The sequence below is a fragment of the Pagrus major genome, chromosome 9 (genome assembly GCF_040436345.1).
Source record: "Pagrus major chromosome 9, Pma_NU_1.0".
In the NCBI taxonomy this organism is placed as follows: Eukaryota; Metazoa; Chordata; class Actinopteri; order Spariformes; family Sparidae; genus Pagrus; species Pagrus major.
In genome coordinates, this window is record NC_133223.1 from 31836218 (window position 1) to 31856652 (window position 20435).

At 35.8% G+C, this 20435-nt stretch overlaps 1 protein-coding gene across 1 annotated transcript; it reads right to left on the reverse strand.

Annotated features, from left to right (window-relative positions):
• Window positions 1-6998: 6998 nt before the first annotated feature.
• klhdc3l (kelch domain containing 3-like) lies at window positions 6999-19133 on the reverse strand. Its single transcript, XM_073473878.1, has 9 exons — window positions 19082-19133; window positions 17949-18064; window positions 14241-14430; window positions 13949-14031; window positions 13769-13847; window positions 12417-12463; window positions 11343-11463; window positions 10552-10741; window positions 6999-7869 (listed from the first exon to the last, which is right to left on the reverse strand). The coding sequence occupies exons 3-9, from the start codon at window positions 14404-14406 to the stop codon at window positions 7236-7238; spliced, it is 1320 nt and encodes a 439-aa protein (XP_073329979.1). The 5' UTR covers window positions 14407-14430; window positions 17949-18064; window positions 19082-19133; the 3' UTR covers window positions 6999-7235.
• Window positions 19134-20435: the final 1302 nt, after the last annotated feature.

A 20435-nucleotide genomic window follows, 5' to 3' on the forward strand; every position in this document is an offset into this window, starting at 1 on the left:
AAAAAATCTGAATTTTTCAGGCAAAAAATCTGAATTTTCAGGGAAAAAATCTGAATTTTTGGATGAAAAAATCGGAATATTTAGATGAAAAAAATCTGAATTTCCTTGGGGATAAAATCTGAATTTTGAGAGGAAGAATTTTATTTTTTAAGGTATAAAAGAATCTGAATTTTTAGTAAAAAAAATCTGATATTTTAGGCAAAAAAAATCTGAATTTTTTGGCAAAACATTCTGAATTTTTAGATGAAAAATCTGAATTTCTAGGGGAAAAAATATGAATTTTTAGGGAGCAACTCAAGGATCAATCCCACAACCTCAAATCTTGGAGGCAGCGTGGCTACACACTGAGCTATTCAGTCTAGAATGAAAGGAAGTCTGAATTTCTAGGCAAAAAAAATCTGAATTTTTAGGCAAAAAATCTGAATTTTCAGGGAAAAAATCTGAATTTTTAGATGAAAAAATCTGAATTTTTAGATGAAAAAAATGTGAATTTTTAGATGAACAAATCTGAATATTTAGGGAGCAACTCAAGGATCAATCCCACAACCTCAAACCTTGGAGGCAGCGTGGCTACACACTGAGCTATTCAGTCTAGAACAAAAGCAAGTCTGAATTTCTAGGCAAAAAAAATCTGATATTTTAGGCAAAAAAATCTGAATTTTTAGATGAAAGAATCTGAATTTTTAGAGAGCAACTCAAGAATCAATCCCACAACCTCAAATCTTGGAGGCAGCGTGGCTACACACTGAGCTATTCAGTCTAGAACAAACGCAAGTCTGAATTTCTAGGCAAAAAAAATCTGATATTTTAGGCAAAAAAAATCTGAAATTTTAGATGAAAAAATCTGGATTTTTAGATGAAAAAAATCTGAATTTTTAGATGAAAAAAATCTACATTTTTAGATTAAAATCTGAATTTTTAGATGAAAAAAATCTGAATTTTTAAGGCAAAAAACCTGAATTTTTAGATGAAAAAATCTGAATTTTTAGATTAAAATCTGAATTTTTGGAAAGAAAAAAATCTGAATTTTTAGAGAGCAACTCAAGGATCAATCCCACAACCTCAAACCTTGGAGGCAGCGTGGCTACACACTGAGCTATTCAGTCTAGAACAAGCGCAAGTCTGAATTTCTAGGCAAAAAAAATCTGAATTTTTAGGCAAAAAATCTGAATTTTCAGGGAAAAAATCTATATTTTTAGATGAAAAAATCTGAATTTTTAGATGAAAAAATCTGAATCTTAGATGAAAAAAATCTGAATTTTTAAGGCAAAAAAAACTGAAGTTTTAGATGAATAAATCTGAATTTTTAGATGAATAAATCTGAATTTTTAGATGAAAAAAATCTAATTTTTAGATTAAAATCTAAATTTTTAGATGAAAAAAATCTGAATTTTTAGATGAAAAAATCTGAATTTTTAGATGAAAAAAATCTAATTTTTAGATTAAAATCTAAATTTTTAGATGAAAAAAATCTGAATTTTTAGATGAAAAAATCTGAATTTTTAGGGAGCAACTCAAGGATCAATCCCACAACCTCAAACCTTGGAGGCAGCGTGGCTACACACTGAGCTATTCAGTCTAGAACAAACGCAAGTCTGAATTTCTAGGCAAAAAAAATCTGAATTTTTCAGGCAAAAAATCTGAATTTTCAGGGAAAAAATCTGAATTTTTGGATGAAAAAATCGGAATATTTAGATGAAAAAAATCTGAATTTCCTTGGGGATAAAATCTGAATTTTGAGAGGAAGAATTTTATTTTTTAAGGTATAAAAGAATCTGAATTTTTAGTAAAAAAAATCTGATATTTTAGGCAAAAAAAATCTGAATTTTTTGGCAAAACATTCTGAATTTTTAGATGAAAAATCTGAATTTCTAGGGGAAAAAATATGAATTTTTAGGGAGCAACTCAAGGATCAATCCCACAACCTCAAATCTTGGAGGCAGCGTGGCTCCACACTGAGCTATTCAGTCTAGAATGAAAGGAAGTCTGAATTTCTAGGCAAAAAAAATCAGATATTTTAGGCAAAAATTTTTTTGAATTTTTAAGGCAAAAAACCTGAATTTTTAGATGAAAAAAATCTGAATTTTCTTGGGGATAAAATCTGAATTTTGAGAGGAAGAATTTTAATTTTTAAGGCAAAAAAATCTGAATTTTTGGTTAAAAAAAATCAGATATTTTAGGCAAAAGCATGAATTATTTTTCTTGTAGAAGATGTCTTTCCTCCTATCAGATTGTTTTCCCACTCAGTACCAGTTTCAAACATGAAAAGGAAATCTACAAAAAAGAAAATTTGAGATGTTTTTTGCCAGATTTTTTCCCTCCCAGAAAAAAAAATCAAATTTTTTATGCAAAAAAATCTGAATTTTTAGATGAAAAAATCTGAATTTTCTTGGGGATAAAATCTGAATTTTGAGAGGAAGAATTTTATTTTTTAAGGTAAAAAAAAATCTGAATTTTTAGTAAAAAAAATCTGATATTTTAGTAAAAAAAATCTGAAATTTTTTAATCTGAATTTTCAGGGAAAAAATCTGTATTTTTAGATTAAAAAATCTGCATTTTTAGATTAAAAAATCTGCATTTTTAGATTAAAATCTGAAATTTTAAGGCAAAAAAATCTGAATTTTAGATGAAAAAATCTAATTTATTTAAAGAAAAATATGAATTTTTAGGGGAAAATATCTCAATTTTTTTTCTTCTAGAAGATGTCTTTCCTCCTATCAGATTGTTTTCCTACTCAGTACCACTGTCAAACATGAAAAGGAAATCTATAAAAAAAAGAAAACTAGAAAAAATATTTGCCAGATTTTTTTCCTCCCAGAAAAAAGATCTAAATTTTTAAGAAAAAAATCTGAATTTTTTAGATTAAAAAAAATCTGAATTTTTAGATAAAAAAATCTGAATTTTTAGATAAAAAAAATCTGAATTCTTTTTCTCTCAGTACCAGTTACTCACATGAAAAGCAAATCTATGATAAAAAGGAAATACATTTTTTTCCTCCTAGAAAAAGAAATCTGAATTTTTAGAAATTCTTTAAAAAGAATTTGGTTGGAGGAAAAACATCCTTTTTATCATTAAAAATTAAGCTTGATTTTGCTTTAGACTGAATAGCTCAGTGTGTAGCAACGCTGCCTCCAAGATTTGAGGTTGTAGGATTGATTCTCAGGTTCACTGATCTGGCTTGAATTTTGAAGGCTGAAGTCCAGAAGAACGAGTGAAAAGCTCTGAGAGACAGAGTTCATCAGTCTGATTAGACAGCTCAGGCTGATAGATGACTTATCTCAACTTCTGAGGTTGACAGTTTGATTCTTATGAGACTCAGTGAATTTTAAAGTCCAACACCCAAAGTAAGAGTGAAAAGCACCCAGAGAAGAACTTTCTTTGTGAAGAGGACTTGGTGGAGTGGTGGGTTTGTTCTTGGTTGGTAGTAACCAGAGGAGCTTTAGCAGGTTCAAATCCTGCTGCCTGTCAGTACCAGATGCCATTTTCTAAAATTTCTTTTTTTTTTCTAGGAGGAAAAAACATGCAGGATTTTTTTTTTCTTTCTAAGAATTCAGATTTCTTTATTGCGGAGGGAAAAAAGATGGCAAAAAATTTCTGATATCCTTTTACGTATTAGAAAACATCTTTGTCTCATAGTCCAAAACTTCCATCTATGAGAACCCACAGGAGGTGACATAGCCCAACAACTGAGGATGCTCGTACCAGCAGTCAGCTGGACTTGAACCAGCGTGAGCTCCTCTGGTTACTACCAGCAGAGAACAAACACAACACATCACCAAGTCCTCTTTAATACTGGGAGCTCTTCTCTGGGCACATTTCACTCTCACTTTGGGTATTGGACTTTAAAATTCACTGAGTCTCATAAGAATTGAACTGTCAACCTAAGAACTTCAGAGCAGTCATCTATCAGCCTGAGCTGGCTGATCAGACTGATGAAATGTGTTTCTCAGAGCTTTTCACTCTTTCTTTAGGACATCAGCCTTCAAAATTAAACACAGATTAGTTTCCTGAACTGGAGCGACTCAAGGATCAAACCCACGACCTCAAAACATGGAGACAACATCTTTACACACTGAGCTACTCAGTCAGAAGTGGAGCAAAATCTGGGAGAAAATTTCAGATTCTTTTTTTTATAGATTTCCTTTTCATGTGTGAAACTGGTACTGGGTGGGGAAGCAATCTGATAGGGAAGACATCTTCTAGAAGAAAAAGATTTCAGATTTCTTGTTTACTAAAATTTCAGATTTTTTTTATCATAAAATTTTGATTTTTTTATAGGAGGGAAAAAATCTGGCAAATATTTTTTCTAATTTTCTTTTTTTATCATTTCCTTTTCATGTCTGAAACTGGTACTGAGTGGGGAAACAGTCTGATAGGATGAAAGACATCTTCTAGAAGAAAAATAATTCAGATGTTTTTTGAATAGCTCAGTGTGTAGCCATGCTGCCTCCAAGATTTGAGGTTGTGGGATTGATCCTTGAGTTGTTCAGGTTCACTGACCTGGGTTGAATTTTGAAGGCTGGTGTCCAGAAGAAAGACTGAAAAGCTCTGAGAGACAGAGAACATCAGTTTAATCAGACAGCTCAGGCTGATAGACGACTTCTCTGAAGTAATAGGGTTTGAATTTTAAAGTCAATCTGATAGGAGGAAAGACATCTTCTAGAAGAAAAAAAATTCAGATGTTTTTTCACCTAAAAATTCAGATTTTTTCCCTAAAAATTCAGATTTTTTTAATCAAATAATTCATTGTTTTCCTAAAAATTCAGATTTTTTCAGCTAAAAATTTTGGGTTTTTTTCTAGGAGGAAAAAATCTGGCAAATATTTTTCTAATTTTCTTTTTTATCATATCCTTTTCATGTCTGAAACTGGTACTGAGTGGGGAAACAATCTGATAGGAGGAAAGACATCTTTTAGAAGAAAAATAATTCAGATATTTTTGCCTAAAAATTCAGATTTTTTTGCCTAAAAATTCAGATTTTTTAATCTAAAAATTCAGATTTTTTCATCTATAATTTTGATTTTTTTTATAGGAGAAAAAAAATGTGGCAAATATTTTTTCTAATTTTCTTTTTTTAGAGATTTCATTTTCATGTCTGAAACTGGTACTAACTAGTTCTCTAAAAATTCAGATTTTTTATCTAAAAATTCATTTTTTTAAATCTAAAAATTCTGATTTTTTTCCTAAAAATTCTGATTTTTTTCATCTGTAATTTAGATTTTTTTATAGGAGAAAAAAAATGTGGCAAATATTTTTTCTAATTTTCTTTTTTCATAGATTTCCGTTTCATGTCTGAAACTGGTACCAACTAGTTCCCTAAAAATTCAGATTGTTTTGCCTAAAAATGCAGACTTTTTCCTAAAAATTCAGATTTTTTTCCTAAAAATTCAGATTTTTTTATTTAAAAATTCAGATTTTTTCCCCCTAAAAATTCAGATTTGTTTATCTAAAAGTTCAGATTTTTTAATCTAAAAATTCAGACTTTTTCATCTATAATTTAGATTTTTTTTATAGGAGAAAAAAAAATGTGGCAAATATTTGTACTAATTTTCTTTTTTATCATTTCCTTTTCATGTGTGAAACTGGTACTGAGTGGGGAAACAATCTGATAGGAGGAAAGACATCTTCTAGAAGAAAAATAATTCAGATGTTTTTCCCTAAAAATTCTGATTTTTGCCTAAAAATTCAGATTTTTTTAATCTAAAAGTTCAGATTTTTTTAATCTAAAAGTTCAGATTTTTTAATCTAAAAATTCTGATTTTTTCATCTAAAAATTCAGATTTTTTCATCTATAATTTTGATTGTTTTTATAGGAGAAAAAAAATGTGGCAAATATTTTTTCTAATTTTCTTTTTTCATAGATTTCCTTTTCATGTCTGAAACTGGTACTAACTAGTTCCCTAAAAATTCAGATTGTTTTGCCTATAAATGCACTTTTTTCCTAAAAATTCAGATTTTTTAATCTAAAAATTCAGATTTTTTAATCTAAAATTTCAGATTTTTTAATCTAAAAATTCAGATTTTTAATCTAAAAGTTCAGATTTTTAATCTAAAAATTCAGATTTTTTTATCTATAATTTAGATTTTTTTATAGGAGAAAAAAATGTGGCAAATATTTTTACTAATTTTCTTTTTTTATCATTTCCTTTTCATGTCTGAAACTGGTACTGAGTGGGGAAACAATCTGATAGGAGGAAAGACATCTTCTAGAAGAAAAATAATTCAGATGTTTTTCCCTAAAAATTCAGATTCTTTTGCATAAAAATTCAGATTTTTTTAAATCTAAAAGTTCAGATCTTTTAATCTAAAAATTCTGATTTTTTAATCTAAAAATTCAGATTTTTTTCATCTATAATTTTGATTGTTTTTATAGGAGAAAAAAATGTGGCAAATATTTTTTCTAATTTTCTTTTTTTATAGATTTCCTTTTCATGTCTGAAACTGGTACTAACTAGTTCCCTAAAAAATCAGATTGTTTTGCCTAAAAATGCACTTTTTTCCTAAAAGCTCAGATTTTTTAATTTAAAAATTCAGATTTTTTAAATCTAAAAATTCAGATTTTTTTATCTTTTCTATTTTATTTTTATTTTTTGTCATTTTAATAGATTTCCTTTTCATGTGTGAAACAAGAGATACTCTACAAGTTGACCAGCTGGTGGCCCTGCATTTCCACAAACTCATGTGACACTGTTCCTCATAAACCCACTACAGTAGGCTGATAACTGAAACTTATTACTGCAGTTATAGATCAAACAGAAAGATACCTGAATGTTGAGCTCTGGCGCCATCGTGTGTAAATTAGGTTTTATTAAAGGTATTTTAATCATCTCTATGTTGTAGTAAATTAAAGCAGTTGTGCAATTTATCTCCACCAGATCTGGTGACGTGTGGGGCTGAAATGTGTCAGACCTTTAGTACAAACTCAGACCAAAGTGTCACAGCAGTGAAGTTATAACAACAGAATCCAGTATGTTGTGAAGGAGCAGGCACAGTCGGAGATGTCGTGCCATTTTCTGAAAATTTATTTCTGCAAAAAGCAAATGTGTAATAAATGCATCATTTCACACCATCAGAACTCACAACACAAGTAACAGTAATATAAAAATATTTTATGTTATTTTCTTCACAAAGTGTCAGTAAACTCTTTAAACATACAATTTAACAAAGGTAAAGTGATAATATAACACTGTTTTTCATATAGAGAAAATGTTTGTAACGCTTGTTGTTCACAGGCTGTTAGGAGTCAGTCAGAGTCATCTGCCACATGGAGATCGGGCTGAGTCCGGTGCATGGTCTTCCCCCCAGAACCAGCAGCAGATCAGGCAGGTGCTGGGCCACATCTCCATCCTCCTCGTCGAGCAGGTCCTCATCTGTGCACGTATTCCTGAAAGCCTTGTTCTCAAAGGTCAAACAGCTTCCGATCTGCAGTGAGTCTTTCTCCATCAGCCCCTCTTTGCTGTTGACCAGTTCTGAGGACTGTGTGAGTGTTTTGCTGCCGTAGCATCGGTCCGGGCTGAACGTCTCCAGCTCTATACCTCCCTCTGATCCCAGAAAACTGAGCGGGGCAGGGAAGCACTTGTTCTTGAAGGGCCTTACTCGCCCATCCAGCGGCCTGGGTTGGAGTCCTGAGCTGGAGTAGGGGCTGCTGCTGTTGGACTTGTAGCTGGGGCCCAGCCCAGTGCAGCAGTGGTGAATCTTGTCGGGGGCGTTGGAGCCTGGGAGTGTAGCTACCTGCCCCCAGGTCTGAGTGCTGAAGTTGTACCTCCACAGGCAGTTCTTGGGAGAGTTCTGGCTCTCGCCTCCCCCGAAAAGAAGCATACTGTCCTTGTAGACGGCAGCCGAGTGGCCCATCAGTCTGGAGGGACCGGACCTGGGGAACACAACCATGGGTGGCTTTAGCAGGAAGGAACAGTCAGAACAATCACTACTGAATGCACTGGCCGTTTGTCTTTTCATGTATGTAATCTCCAGCTGTGACGGGGAAGGGGTGGAAATCCTCACATTATACTGAACACATACAACAATATACAATTATCAATATACAGTAGGGTCAAAAAGTTGGAGACCACAAGTCGGAATATTTGTATTTTGCATTTGCTTCGAGTTTAATACTTTTTAAAAAAATTAGAAATGAAAATATCAGTTGAACAGTTTGAGTGAAAATCTTCTTAGTCTATCTCAGTATTTGGTTTGTCCCCCTTTTTGCTTTAATGACAGCATGGACTCCACAACTTTGACTCATGTGATCCCAGACAGTGTTCCACAAAGCGTCTGGGGTCTTCAAGGGCCCCCACACCAGGCATCAGGTTTTGCATAAACTTGTGGAGTCCATGCTGTCATAAAAGTAAAAGGCAGACAAACCAAACAGCATTCCGAAGATTTTCTGAAATTCAGTTACATTTTTCAAAGATTCACTCAAACGGTGAAGCTGATATTTTCATTTTTAATGAAAAAAAAAAAAAAAAAAGTATAAGAATATAAGAGTATAAGAAGTATTTTGACTCATGGTCGCAGACTTTTTGCTTTTTGGCCCTACTGTATGGACATGACTGCATTTATTAGGGTTTGATATGTATTTCACCATTTCACTACCAAAGTCTATAAATTAATTGATTACTAACTGATTTCACCTGATTGATCTTTTGTTCCCTGTTAAATCTTTGTTTTCTTTAGTTTTTAAGGATTGTGAGCAGGTCGAGTGAAACCAGTTGAAAACTCTCCAAATGTCACTGCAGGAACTCTGGAAGCCCTAACGAGCACTTGAGAACATTTATTTTTCTGGTGATCCATTTTCTAAGTCTGATCTAAACATGTGAAAATATATGGGGGGAAAATAGCTGAAGAAGAAAAACAAACATTTTTAGGAGATTTTTTTTTTCTTTGTGTTTATGACTTGGGAACTGAACTGAGAAAAAAAAAGCTTTGGCAAGATAAAGTTTCTTAATTTTTTATTCCTACGAACATGTCATATGTGAAACCAAGTAAAAAAAAAATATTTTAACCTCAGTGATAGTGAAAAAAAAAATTCAGGAGAATTTTCTTTTCTATGTGTGAAACCGAGTGAAAAGAAAAAGAAACTTGGTAACACTCGGTTACAAAACATTTTCCTGAGAAATTTTGTTTTTCATACTTATACTATAACAAAAATTCCCAGGAAAATGTTTTTTGAAAGAACAAAAAAAATGCCACGAGAAAAAAAAAAAGTTTTTCAGGTGTTTTTTAAAAAAAAAATTTAAAAGATTTTTTTTTTTTTTTAAATTAAGTGGAGCAGGGGAGTTTTAATTTCTCCATTTACACTATAATTGGCTCTAACCTGTGTTCAGCGTCACGGGTGGAATATTGTGTATTATCAGCACAGAACATGTTTTTTTTTCACTTAGTTTCACACATGGAAAAAAAAAAGTGCTCTCCTAAAAAAGGAAAATCACTCAGTTTAACAGATGGGGAAACAAAAACTTCACTCTGGCACATGAAAAAGAGAAATTTTTATTTTTTTATGGGTTTTCCTCACACAGGACCGAAAACATTTAGTTCAGACTTAGAAAAAGGATCACCAGGGAAAACAAAGTCCTTACCTGTCCCTCAGGGCTTCCTTAAGAAACAGACCTGTTTGACAAAGAGCCAAAAATTACCACTGTCACACACGATGAGTTCAGAGAGTCTGAAAAATGCTAACTGTCAGAAGAGATCATCTTAAACGTTGACAGGAGAGTGTGTACCTGTGGCTGTGTGCACACTGTGTCTCTGGCTTCCTCGGCTTAGTTACAACCTGCCTGATCGTTGATATGATAACGGTTTTTGTTGTTGAATTGTGGTTTGGCACCGACACAGTGTTACGGTTACAGAATTTTTGATTTTTTTTAACTGATCATCCATTACTCTACTAAGATTTTGATAAGAATGTTACTCTAATAAACTAAGAAAGTAATTCTTATCTATAATTACCGACGACTTTATTAATGCTTTACTTTTTAATGTCTTCATACTACTATAGTTATTAGCTCCACTGTATAGCCTGACAGCCTCTTTATGTCACCCTGTTTGCACAGCACAGCCAGCTGAAAACTGATCCCTGGCCGTTCAGCAGGTGTTGAGTGCTTCAGTATTCATATCATTCCAACAGGATCAAGTTCCTTTTCCACCAGTTAAATGTGGACACGGCCCAATGAAGTCCTTTGATAAACTGCCTGTCAAGTTTGTCGGCATGGGCTGATGATTCTGACCTGGATGCAACTTACATGTACTGCAGGGCCGTGCTATATCGTTCATGATAATATCAAATGATGTCAGAAAAATGTGTCTTATCACGGTTTTTACACAAATGTATGCTTTTCTGAGATTTGAAGCTGACAAGTTGACAAATCAACCTGCAATGACATACATCAGTAGGCCTGGTAGAAAATAAGGTTGTTGTTGAAGGCAGCAGAAGTCTTTGAGGAACCATCTAGCCAGCGTTAGAGTAGCAGCATGTTGCACGGTCAATACTATGTTTAACTGTTGACCCAAGCTAACTCCTGAAAGGGACAAACTGACAGATGACATCTGTACTCACTTGTTTCTGAGGGAAGTCCACATGTGGCTGGTGGAATTCCACTTCCAGAAGTCCCTCTGCTCCCTCAAGCCTTTCAAGCCCCCGAACAGGTACATGCAGCTCTGGTAGGCCACGGCTGAGTGGCTGTGTCTGGGGCCCGGGCCTAATGAGCCCTGCTGAGAACCATGCAGTAGGGACCAAGCCATGGTATCTGTCATGCATATAAATACACAAATTAAAAAAATTACACCCTTTTACTGCATCTGTCTCATCATCAGTAGAATCTGGTTGATAACTGACTTACGCCTGAAATAAAACAGGAGAAGCAGTATTTACATCTATTTCTGTGTAGTTTTGGAGAAGAAATTCAAACTCAGTATTTTGATATTTATGATATCAATGAGGTAATAATATAAACTCAGAAATGTTTATTTTTCCATAAGTGAATAAACAAGCTGTTCTCAGAGGAAAATAATGTCCCAGAATACTGTTTAAAGCTGGAAAGTTGGCAGGGTCCGCCACATATAAACAAAGTAAAACAGTATAAATTGTGTTGACCTTTAAGTTCAGTTTGTTTATTCAGTCATGAAAACAAAGAGTTTATTTAGGGATAAAAAAAAAGGCAAAATTCTGATGACAATTTCTTCCCAAAGACACTGCGAGTGTTTTTGTGTTGCTTTTGTCCCCTCAGTGCTGCCAACTTAATGTAATAATACAATAGATTCAAATAAGAAGAATATACACTGTGCATCCTTGTTTAGCTGTACCAAGAATTAGAGTACTACATGGTAATAAGAGCAACTCAAACTCACCAAAATCCAAACTCCAAAAGTCCTGCGAGGATCCTTTCATGTCTACGAAACCTCCGTACACCAGCATGGCAGAGCCGACCACCACGGCACTGTGCCCTTTTCTGTTGGTCGGCGTTTGGGTCTACACACACAGACAGACACACAAGCATGAACACACAAATGTCTGTAAGAGTTGGCAGATTCATTACTAACAAACCCAAGGACTCTATTATCACAAGTGACTTAAAACTATCCTCAATTTTTGTGTTTTGTATTTTATTCAGTGTTTTAATGTTGCTTTTTGTCTTGTTCAGGTTCTATGGAGCCAACAGAACTGCAGATCAGATGTCTGCCATGATTTGGACCGGGTACACCTGAACAGGTGCTGCTGTGTTCAAGACAACTGGGAGCTGAAAAGTTTCTGACTTCCATGTTGAACAAAATCCACTTTCTGGACTCTGGACGTGCTGAGAGCTCAAGTTCCTCTTTGAGTCTAACAAATTGCCTGTTTATTAATACAGCATCTACCACCACAGATACATACACCTGTGGAAATCTCTTTTCATACATTTACCCTACGATAAATTATGTTTGTGATACCATCACATATCAAGTCATTCATTTAAATGTATTTGTCATAAAACTGTTACATTTGTGAATAAAAACATTAAAGCACTGATCAATAAAATGACTTTTCTTGGGTTTTGTTCAGGACTGTAACGTGTTTCTCTCTGAAAGCCTTGTTGTTGTCACTTCTGATGCTAACAAAGCTGTTTTTCTGCTACAGACTGAAGCTGGAATGTAAAACAGGGTCATTTCCAGAAAGGACCGCCTGTATCTGATGGCAATCTTGTTGTTTTCATTCACCAGCTAACTTCAGTACAGCACATAGCACACTAATGTGTTGTTAATTCTTCTCATCACACTCCCAAAACATGTAATTATTTACATGGCAATGTTGTGTATGATCAGTTTAAACAGGGTTTAATCCTTGATGACTGTTCTCAGGAAGAATGCAGAGAAAGAAACTTGGCACCAGGTTTCATGTCATCTGTTACTACTTCAGATCATTGCCATATGAAAGGAGCTCTGTACCTGAGGGGAGCTCGTCTTTCCCTGGCAGTGAACCCACTTCTGCTTTGCTGGAACACACAACAAAGGGAAATTAAAATAAAGCAGAGTTTCCAGAGATCAATTATACATTAATGATTACAAGTTATCGTCATGCAGACAGCTGATGGCGATGTATTGACAGGTCGCTTTGGATTTCTTGGTCTGAAGTATGTGCAGATTTTGAATCATTATCTCACATATTATGGTATGTTCTGGCCCTCCAGTGGCAATGTTCTGCACCAAAGTTTAATAATAGCTAAAATATTGTCGTATAAAAGCTGAATTGGACATGCAAACAGTCCTTATGGCTGATTATTTTACTCTGACTGAATTAAACCTTTTATAATACGTGGCATGGTGGAAATATTTACTGCACAAACCAATATCAAGTACAAGACAGCAGGGCTGAAATAAAACTTCAAAGCCTCTACCTTTGCCAAGGTGATCAATGTCCAAATCAGTATCTTTTACATGTCACAAGTCATATCATATTGATACAGAGTGCTACTGTGCACCGGGACTGGAAGGGAAGGCAGCAGATATTGCCAAAGTTGCAATAAAAATCATTATTTTATGATCTAATTCTGTGGTGAAAATTTTTCAGTTACACCACTGAAAATGTCTGTGAAAATGAAGGTCTGCTTCGAGATTTAGGAAATTATTATTTAAAACAGTAAGAGTGGCAGTAAAACTGTATTTTTATTTGTATAAAATTTTGCAATTAATCTGTGGTTCACCAGCGTGCCAAACCTGGTGGAGGTGGTGCTGGAGGGTCTGTATGGATCAAGGATGAACTGCGTTCCGCAACAGAGCATTTCTGCTCCGTGTGCACAGATGCTATTCTGTCACTGAAGCTTTGAAGATGGTATTCAGGACAGCCCTACAACACAAGTGCTGATAGATTTAGAAAAGGAGCAGGTGAATGAGGAACAATTAAAGCTGTGTTGAACCAGGGGGAGACACAGGAACCAACAAGTTGTGGTATTTGCAGAGCAGGAAGCATGTCCTGTTAGTGTGTCTCCAGGACATTTAGCTAATGAATAGTAGGAAGTCTCCTTGACACAGTTAATCTTTACATAATTAGTATTTGTCAGCATAAATTAATCATTTTAATGTTACTTTTGGTTGAAAAGCTGACTTTAACGTATAATTTGGGGCACAGGTTTCACACACAGCTGACCTACGGGACTGAATATTTTCACAGGGGCTTGGAGGCGTGGGACCTGAACCGACATGCAACAACAGGTTTTGTCTGTCAAGCCTGAGCATTTGCACAGAACATCGCAACACTGGCTGCCAATAATACAGTAGGTGTACCGTGCAGTGAAACTCACCGATGTCAAACACCCAGAGGGGACATCTCAACTTGGTGTATGCAGAATCCAGCATGCCTCCGAACACGTACAGGAAGCCCTGAAAAGGTCGGAGCTGGTGAACATATTGAACACACTGACACACAAAGCAGCGTAGCATTAGCAGAGAGATTTGAGCAACATATGATTGTGAGTTTGTACCTGATGAGCCACCATAGAATGTTCCTCGAGATCATCTGGTGCAGCTTCACTGGTGCAGTTTAACTCCGTCCACTCGTCACACACTATAATAGCACACAGAGTCAGACGTTTGATTAGACGCAGCATGCACATTTTATACGGGGGCAGTTCTCTATATATTTCATGCATCATTTAAAATACGGTACACTGTTTTAAATTCAACAAATCCTTATTTTTTGGCATACGGTGGTAAAAATCCTACTAGTCTCAATACTAAAATAAATGGAGCAACAGTTGTGACTCTAGCTCTTACCCACGCTGTACCTCCAGAAGTCCCTCAGACAGCGGTTGTCTCTTCCTCCCAGGATGTAGACATTTCCGTCGTAGCTGCAGCAGGCGTGCTTGTAGCGGTCACATGGCGACCGGCTGCTCTGAGGGAGCTGAGTCCACAGGCAGGGACTTTGACTCATAGCTGGCATCGTCCACTGTCACTGGACCATTTCCTGGAAGAAGCAAAATCAGAGTATTTAGAAAAGTTACCGAATATTTTTCAGTGCGAAATGTTTCACTTTCACTACTTTTATTCCCTTTTATACTGTCATATGAATATGCAGACAAACTTAATTGCTTGCAAATAAATAATAAGTATTTTTGTACTTTGATCATGCAGTGGTGCGAGTCTCAGAGACACACAGGAAGTGAAAGTCATAGAAGTGCTGCGATAGCTCGATTCTGTTGTTCCCACCATTAGAGCAGTTTTGTGTCAGTTCAATTCAGCTCATATGCTCTTTTCTAATCACACATAGAGTTTATCTTGATAAAATCCTCATGAATTTATAACATGAAGCTTTTCATATGTTCCTGGAGAAGCTTGGCGCTGCTTCTTCTGCAAAAATGAAGTTAAAGGGACCATCACCTGCAGGGAGGGCCTTCTCTCCTGCCTGTGTGTGTGTGTGCTATCTCTGTCTATTTAGACACAACTCACAAACATGTGGAATAAGTACATAATTTGAAAAACACAGCCACAAACAGCAGTGATACTATCTCTAATATGGGGCAGATTTTGTTTTTTTCCCACGTTGGTGAAATTGAGAATAACATCCTGTGGCTGCGGCTGAAATGCAGCATGTGAACCACAAAATAACAACCAGTGGAAAACCTGCTTCAGCACACTATAAACTACAATCATGCTGAGATAATGACAGTCAGGTGCTCTGTGACATTATGGCTCTGACGACAGGACGAGCGGGCTTCTGTTTAATGATCTGTTATCTTTCCACATGTGACGATACCTGATATCCTCTGTATCTCCAGCCGCTGGAGCCTACAATGACGAGACTGGTCTGTGTGTGTTAGTTGTTATGGTTGTGAAGAGCTGGTCTCCTTTGGGTGTTCTGCTGGGACTGTGACTCACAGAGCACCTGACTGCTGCTGTTGGCTCTGGTGTCAGGAGGGAAATACACCGCCATAAAAAGAGTGTGAAGCATCTCTCCGGGGAGAAACTCTCTCGTCACCAAATGTTCTCGTACAGTAGAAAACCCATCAAACTATAAGATCATGATTATTAATATCTGAGTTTTTATTTGATTAATTTGGTTGAAAAATATAAATTTACAACACTTTCAGTGTCGCAGTCACTTAGATGAACACTGAGACTAATATCAGCTCTGTGGATCTTCTGGATGAAATAAAAATAATGATGCAACACCAGTGAAAGTTACATTTTATATTGATTCTCACTGTAGCCAAGCTTTAATTAATGGCCAGCTGTAAACCTGTAGTACAACAAAAAATAGTTTAAACAGAAAAAAAATCACAATATTGGGGTTTAATTTTAAAAAAACTTATAGAGAAACAGTTAATCTACTTCTTTGGAAAATATTAAAATCAAAGCCTGTGGTTTGTGGTGCGATACCACTGATTTCCTTTCCAATCTGATACCAAGTAAAACCCAGGATGGTGTTGCAGATACAGATACAATACCAGTACTTTGTACAAAAGCTTAAAAAAAAGGCATTACGTAATTTTAAGAATGAGAGAACTCCCGTTGTTTGAACATCAACACACAAACGAAACCTAAACAGCCAAGAATCACTTTCCCACGGTCAGTGACGGTGATTAATGTCACCAACAGCTACACTCTCTGTCTCTGTTCCTAGATAACGCCTTTCCTCTCCTCTTCTTCAGACACAGCTCTATAACCTCATTCTGCACTGTGATTTAATCTCAGATGCTTAACAAGGTTTGTGGTGTGTCGTGGTGTTGCTGTCCTGACAACATGACTGTGGTCAGCTATCGTCAGTGTCAGCACTCTTTCAGCGGCACCTTAAGCATTTATAGAGCTGATTTGTTTGTTTGTGTAAGAATAGATCGATCAAATCTGTCGATATTGACCTATCACAGATATATTGGTATCGCAAACTGTAAAATATCCTGCCTCCGTTACATATGCATCTTTGTGACTCATGTATCCACCTCTAACTAAACCACATAGATAGCTGTAGCCTTTGAAGAAGCCATAACTGGTTTGTGACGACGGACTCAGTGGAAATATTCATTGAGAAAACTGATGACTCGCTCCAACAAACTTTTACAATATTCATGAGGAAACAGTACATGTGAGGGTGGGGTTAACATGCTCTTACTGTTACAACGCAGTCATTTTCCAGGAGGAACATTGAGCTTTTCCACAGTGACACACTGACAATAAGCTGCTGCAAAGTTATCTCACTCTTGACCTTGCCAACGTTGTGGTTTCTTTACCACGTCTTATCAAGGTGTCACATGAGCAAACAGCTCGGAGGTCGTGACATTGTAGTAACACACCTCGCTCCCCCTTGTCCAAACACCTCATTGTTACCTGTATAAAGAGCTAATGCGGTTTGTTTGTTATTAGAGATAAAAGAAAAATGTCACACTTCATTCATAGGAAAGTGATTGAGCAATGCGATCAGTAACTGTAACTGTATAGCAAGATATTTACATTCTGGCGAGATATAACAAATAAACACTTGAGCTCAGTCACAGATTTAAGTACATTAATACCAAATTAATTTGACTCATCTGATACCTTATCTTTAGTAGATTAATTCACTGATTCGTGTTTAATTTTCTAATCAATCTAATCAACAAATAACTAATACATTAGGAAAACATCAACCCACACTGATAAAAAGTAAGTGGTTTGGGTTTAGTAACTTAATGATTTGGAGGACAAAGTTTGTGTACGCTTTAAACTGTAAGACATTTCTATTAGCTTTGCTCCTCTAAGTGAGGTGGATAAAGGGTCAACAACAACAGTTTAACAAAGTCTTGATTATTACTAACTTATTGAATTGTAAGATGTGTCTATTCTTCTGGTAACACAGTGTATTTGCAATACATTTCATCAAATGGCTGTGTTTCTATCTAATACCCCGAAATAGACTGAATTAAATAAACACAATTGAGCAACAACACTGATGCAGCTGGTCAAATACTTGTGCCAAAGATCTGTTAAAGAGGCAAGATGTTTTACAACTTAACAATAAATTGTCTAAAATGACATCAGGCCACTGAAACAATTAACTTCCCTGGGATTTTAATAATTATCTTTTTCTGTGTTATAACAACAAGCTTTTATATTTGACGCATATCGGCCCACATGAATAACGATACTTGCAATGTTATGACATTTTCGGTATGTTAACCATCTCAGAAAACATCCCGGTTTCACAATATATGGTTTTGCACAATCATTATTAATATTATTGTCAGTTACAATGACCCATAAGGTTTTTATCGGTTGAACAAACACTTTATCAGAATTTGGCAAAATATCATTTCCTGATAGACAAAAAACTTGATATAAAACACTAACATCATGGTAGAAGTCTTTACTGTACACAAGCAAATGTACGAGTACTTTGAATTAAAGACTTGGTGAAGAGGAGCAAGATTTTATAAATAAGTCCACGTTGTCTTGTCTGATATTTCGCTATAGATTCAATTTGTTTAGCTTTAATCTGTCTGTGGTACTCACTGAAACTTCTCTTCCTTCATGGAGCTCCTGTCGTGAAATCCTCACAGAATCGGTTGTTCCCACATGTATCTGTGTTTTTGTTCGGTGTTGGTCAAGTCTCTGCCTGCTTGTGAATGCTGTGAATTAATGAAGGTTGGTAAATGTCAGTGATTGCAACACAATGTGTCATCATCCTGGTTGGAGTCATGTCGCTGCAACAACTTAATTTGGATGCAAATTCAAGTTAATCTCAGTTTACCACACCAGCAGGAAGTAGCGTGGAAAAGTACAGCTCAGACACAACATGGCACACAAACAAGTGCCTTTGTTTTTATTCAGGACAATGACAAAACCTGAATGTTTTGATGAATAAAATATCAAATATCAAGTGTTTTCTTGTTTGCTGTGATAAAATATCACTTTCCTTTCAGAGACTTCACATCTGAGCTCCTTTTCAACACTTACTGACACACCCAGTACCAACACACTGTCATCATATGACGTCAGAACCAGTGGTTAGCCCAAATACACACTTTGGACCAACTCCTAGCTTAACTTCTAGTATCTTAAACTTCACGTTACATTAAATTATTCCCTTCCGGTGCCGTGCAGACTTTCTCCTCCTCCAAGAGGACCAACTTAACTCCCTTTAATATAACTTAAACATCGATTGGCTTAATATCTTTGACGCTAAACATAATTATTGCGTGGAAAACATCTTTACGAGGCATCAAAGCTAACAAACATTAGCTGCTGCTAACGTCGGTCAACACCATGACAACCGCTTCGGGAGGAATGCGACCCGTTAATTCAGGGTCCAGTTTCCTGGCAGCATCAGTCGCGTCCACTGAGCTGTTTACTAGTTAAAACCAAGTAACTAACGTTGTTTGAGTAAGTTGTTACTGTAACAGTCTGATGAATCATCTCGACGAGGCTGAATAATAACGGGAAAGTTGAAGAAGGAGAAAAAAGAGGAAACGAGGAGACGAGGAGACGAACTTTTCTGGAGCTTCTTCGCAACGTTATTTGGTAAAGTAAAGATACACGACAGCTCAAATTTCAAAGTCAAACTGTCTGCGTACTGTAAAATAGTGTGACAGGCTGTTCATGTGTTAGAAAATGCTGCTGTAACATAAAAAAGATGTGTTACTTACTTACGACGCGGCTGCTCCGTCCCACTGGTGTCTCTCTGTAAACGAAGCCGTGCTGCGTTCAGGGTCTCTGCGTAAACTGCGCCCCCGCCGTTGGAAAGATGGTGAAGATAACCGCGATGCCTGGTTGGACGTAACATTGCAAAAGTGGACAATTACAGAAATATAGTGATATTTATATTGTAGATGAGATTGCGCCATGAAACGCACTCTACATGGAGTGTGACTCTTAAGAACACAATAAGTTAATAACAGACCAATCAGGCCATTTTGAAGCGGAGGCTGGTTTGACCGCAGTCAGAAAATGCAACTGATGCAACAGCATTATTATGAATGAAGAGTTTAATTAGCAACTGTCCCTAATAAAGTCATTCAAATGGCAAAAAAGTGTAAATTAAATGTACAAATTATATATTTATTTAGTTTAATATGATATATTTGGGGCATCTCTTCTGGTGACATGCTACATGTCTGCTAACCTATTAGCCATAACTTGTTTTAAAGGCTTAGCTTCAGGTTTCAAAGCTCATGACTGAAAAACTATGCAGCTTTTGTGGTTTTAAATAAATGTGCCATGAATGTTGATTTTTTGAGTCTCATTAACAACTCAATGTTTGAGATTGAAGGTCAGGTTGGGAATGACGCTCAAAAATAATACAAATAGGACCGTTAAGCTATTTAAATGGTAAAAATGATTAAATTACTAATTAGTGTGCACAAGTTATATACAGCTTGATATATTTGGGGACACCTTTTCTGACGAATGTGCCGATTAGCCTATTAACAAGCTAAACATTTGCTAACACACTAGCCATAACTTGTTTGAAGACTCATTGTTAGTTTTCAAGGTTCAGGACTGTGAGACTATTAACCTTTGAGGTTATGTGGTTAAAAAAAATGACAATGCACATATATAATCATAGATTTATTGAACAGGGACGTTACAAATCATTTAATATTACTGTTGATATTTCACAAGTAGCTGGTCTGTAGTTTCCAAAGCCAACACAGCTACCTGCTGCTTAAATGAAATGAAGACAGATACAGTTGTACGTAGGCTAATGTGTCACTCACCTAGAATATAATAGCTCAACTTATAATATAATAGTATTAATATTAAAGACACAGAAGGCTACCTAGACTTGTTTGCTAAATATTAGTATTAAAAGGCCCTGAATATAAAAAAAAAGGTGTTTTCTAATGATAAAATGTCAACTTGTGGACTTCCAACAAATTTAAGATGATGATCAGAGAGAAAATAAGAGGAAATATGAGAATTCCCACTACATCCAACAGTAAGTGAAGGCAGCTTCAGTGTACTGATCCGGAGGAGGGGCGAGAGCGTGGAAAGGAGGGT

Coding starts and splice junctions, on each gene's coding strand:
- klhdc3l (XM_073473878.1), bottom strand. CDS start 14,406: ATGCCAGCTATGAGTCAAAGTCCCTGCCTGTGGACTCAGCTCCCTCAG. Junction 12,464..13,768: donor CCTCTGGGTGTTTGACATCG/GTGAGTTTCACT, acceptor TGTGTGTTCCAG/CAAAGCAGAAGTGGGTTCAC. Junction 10,742..11,342: donor CTTTTGGAGTTTGGATTTTG/GTGAGTTTGAGT, acceptor TATGCATGACAG/ATACCATGGCTTGGTCCCTA.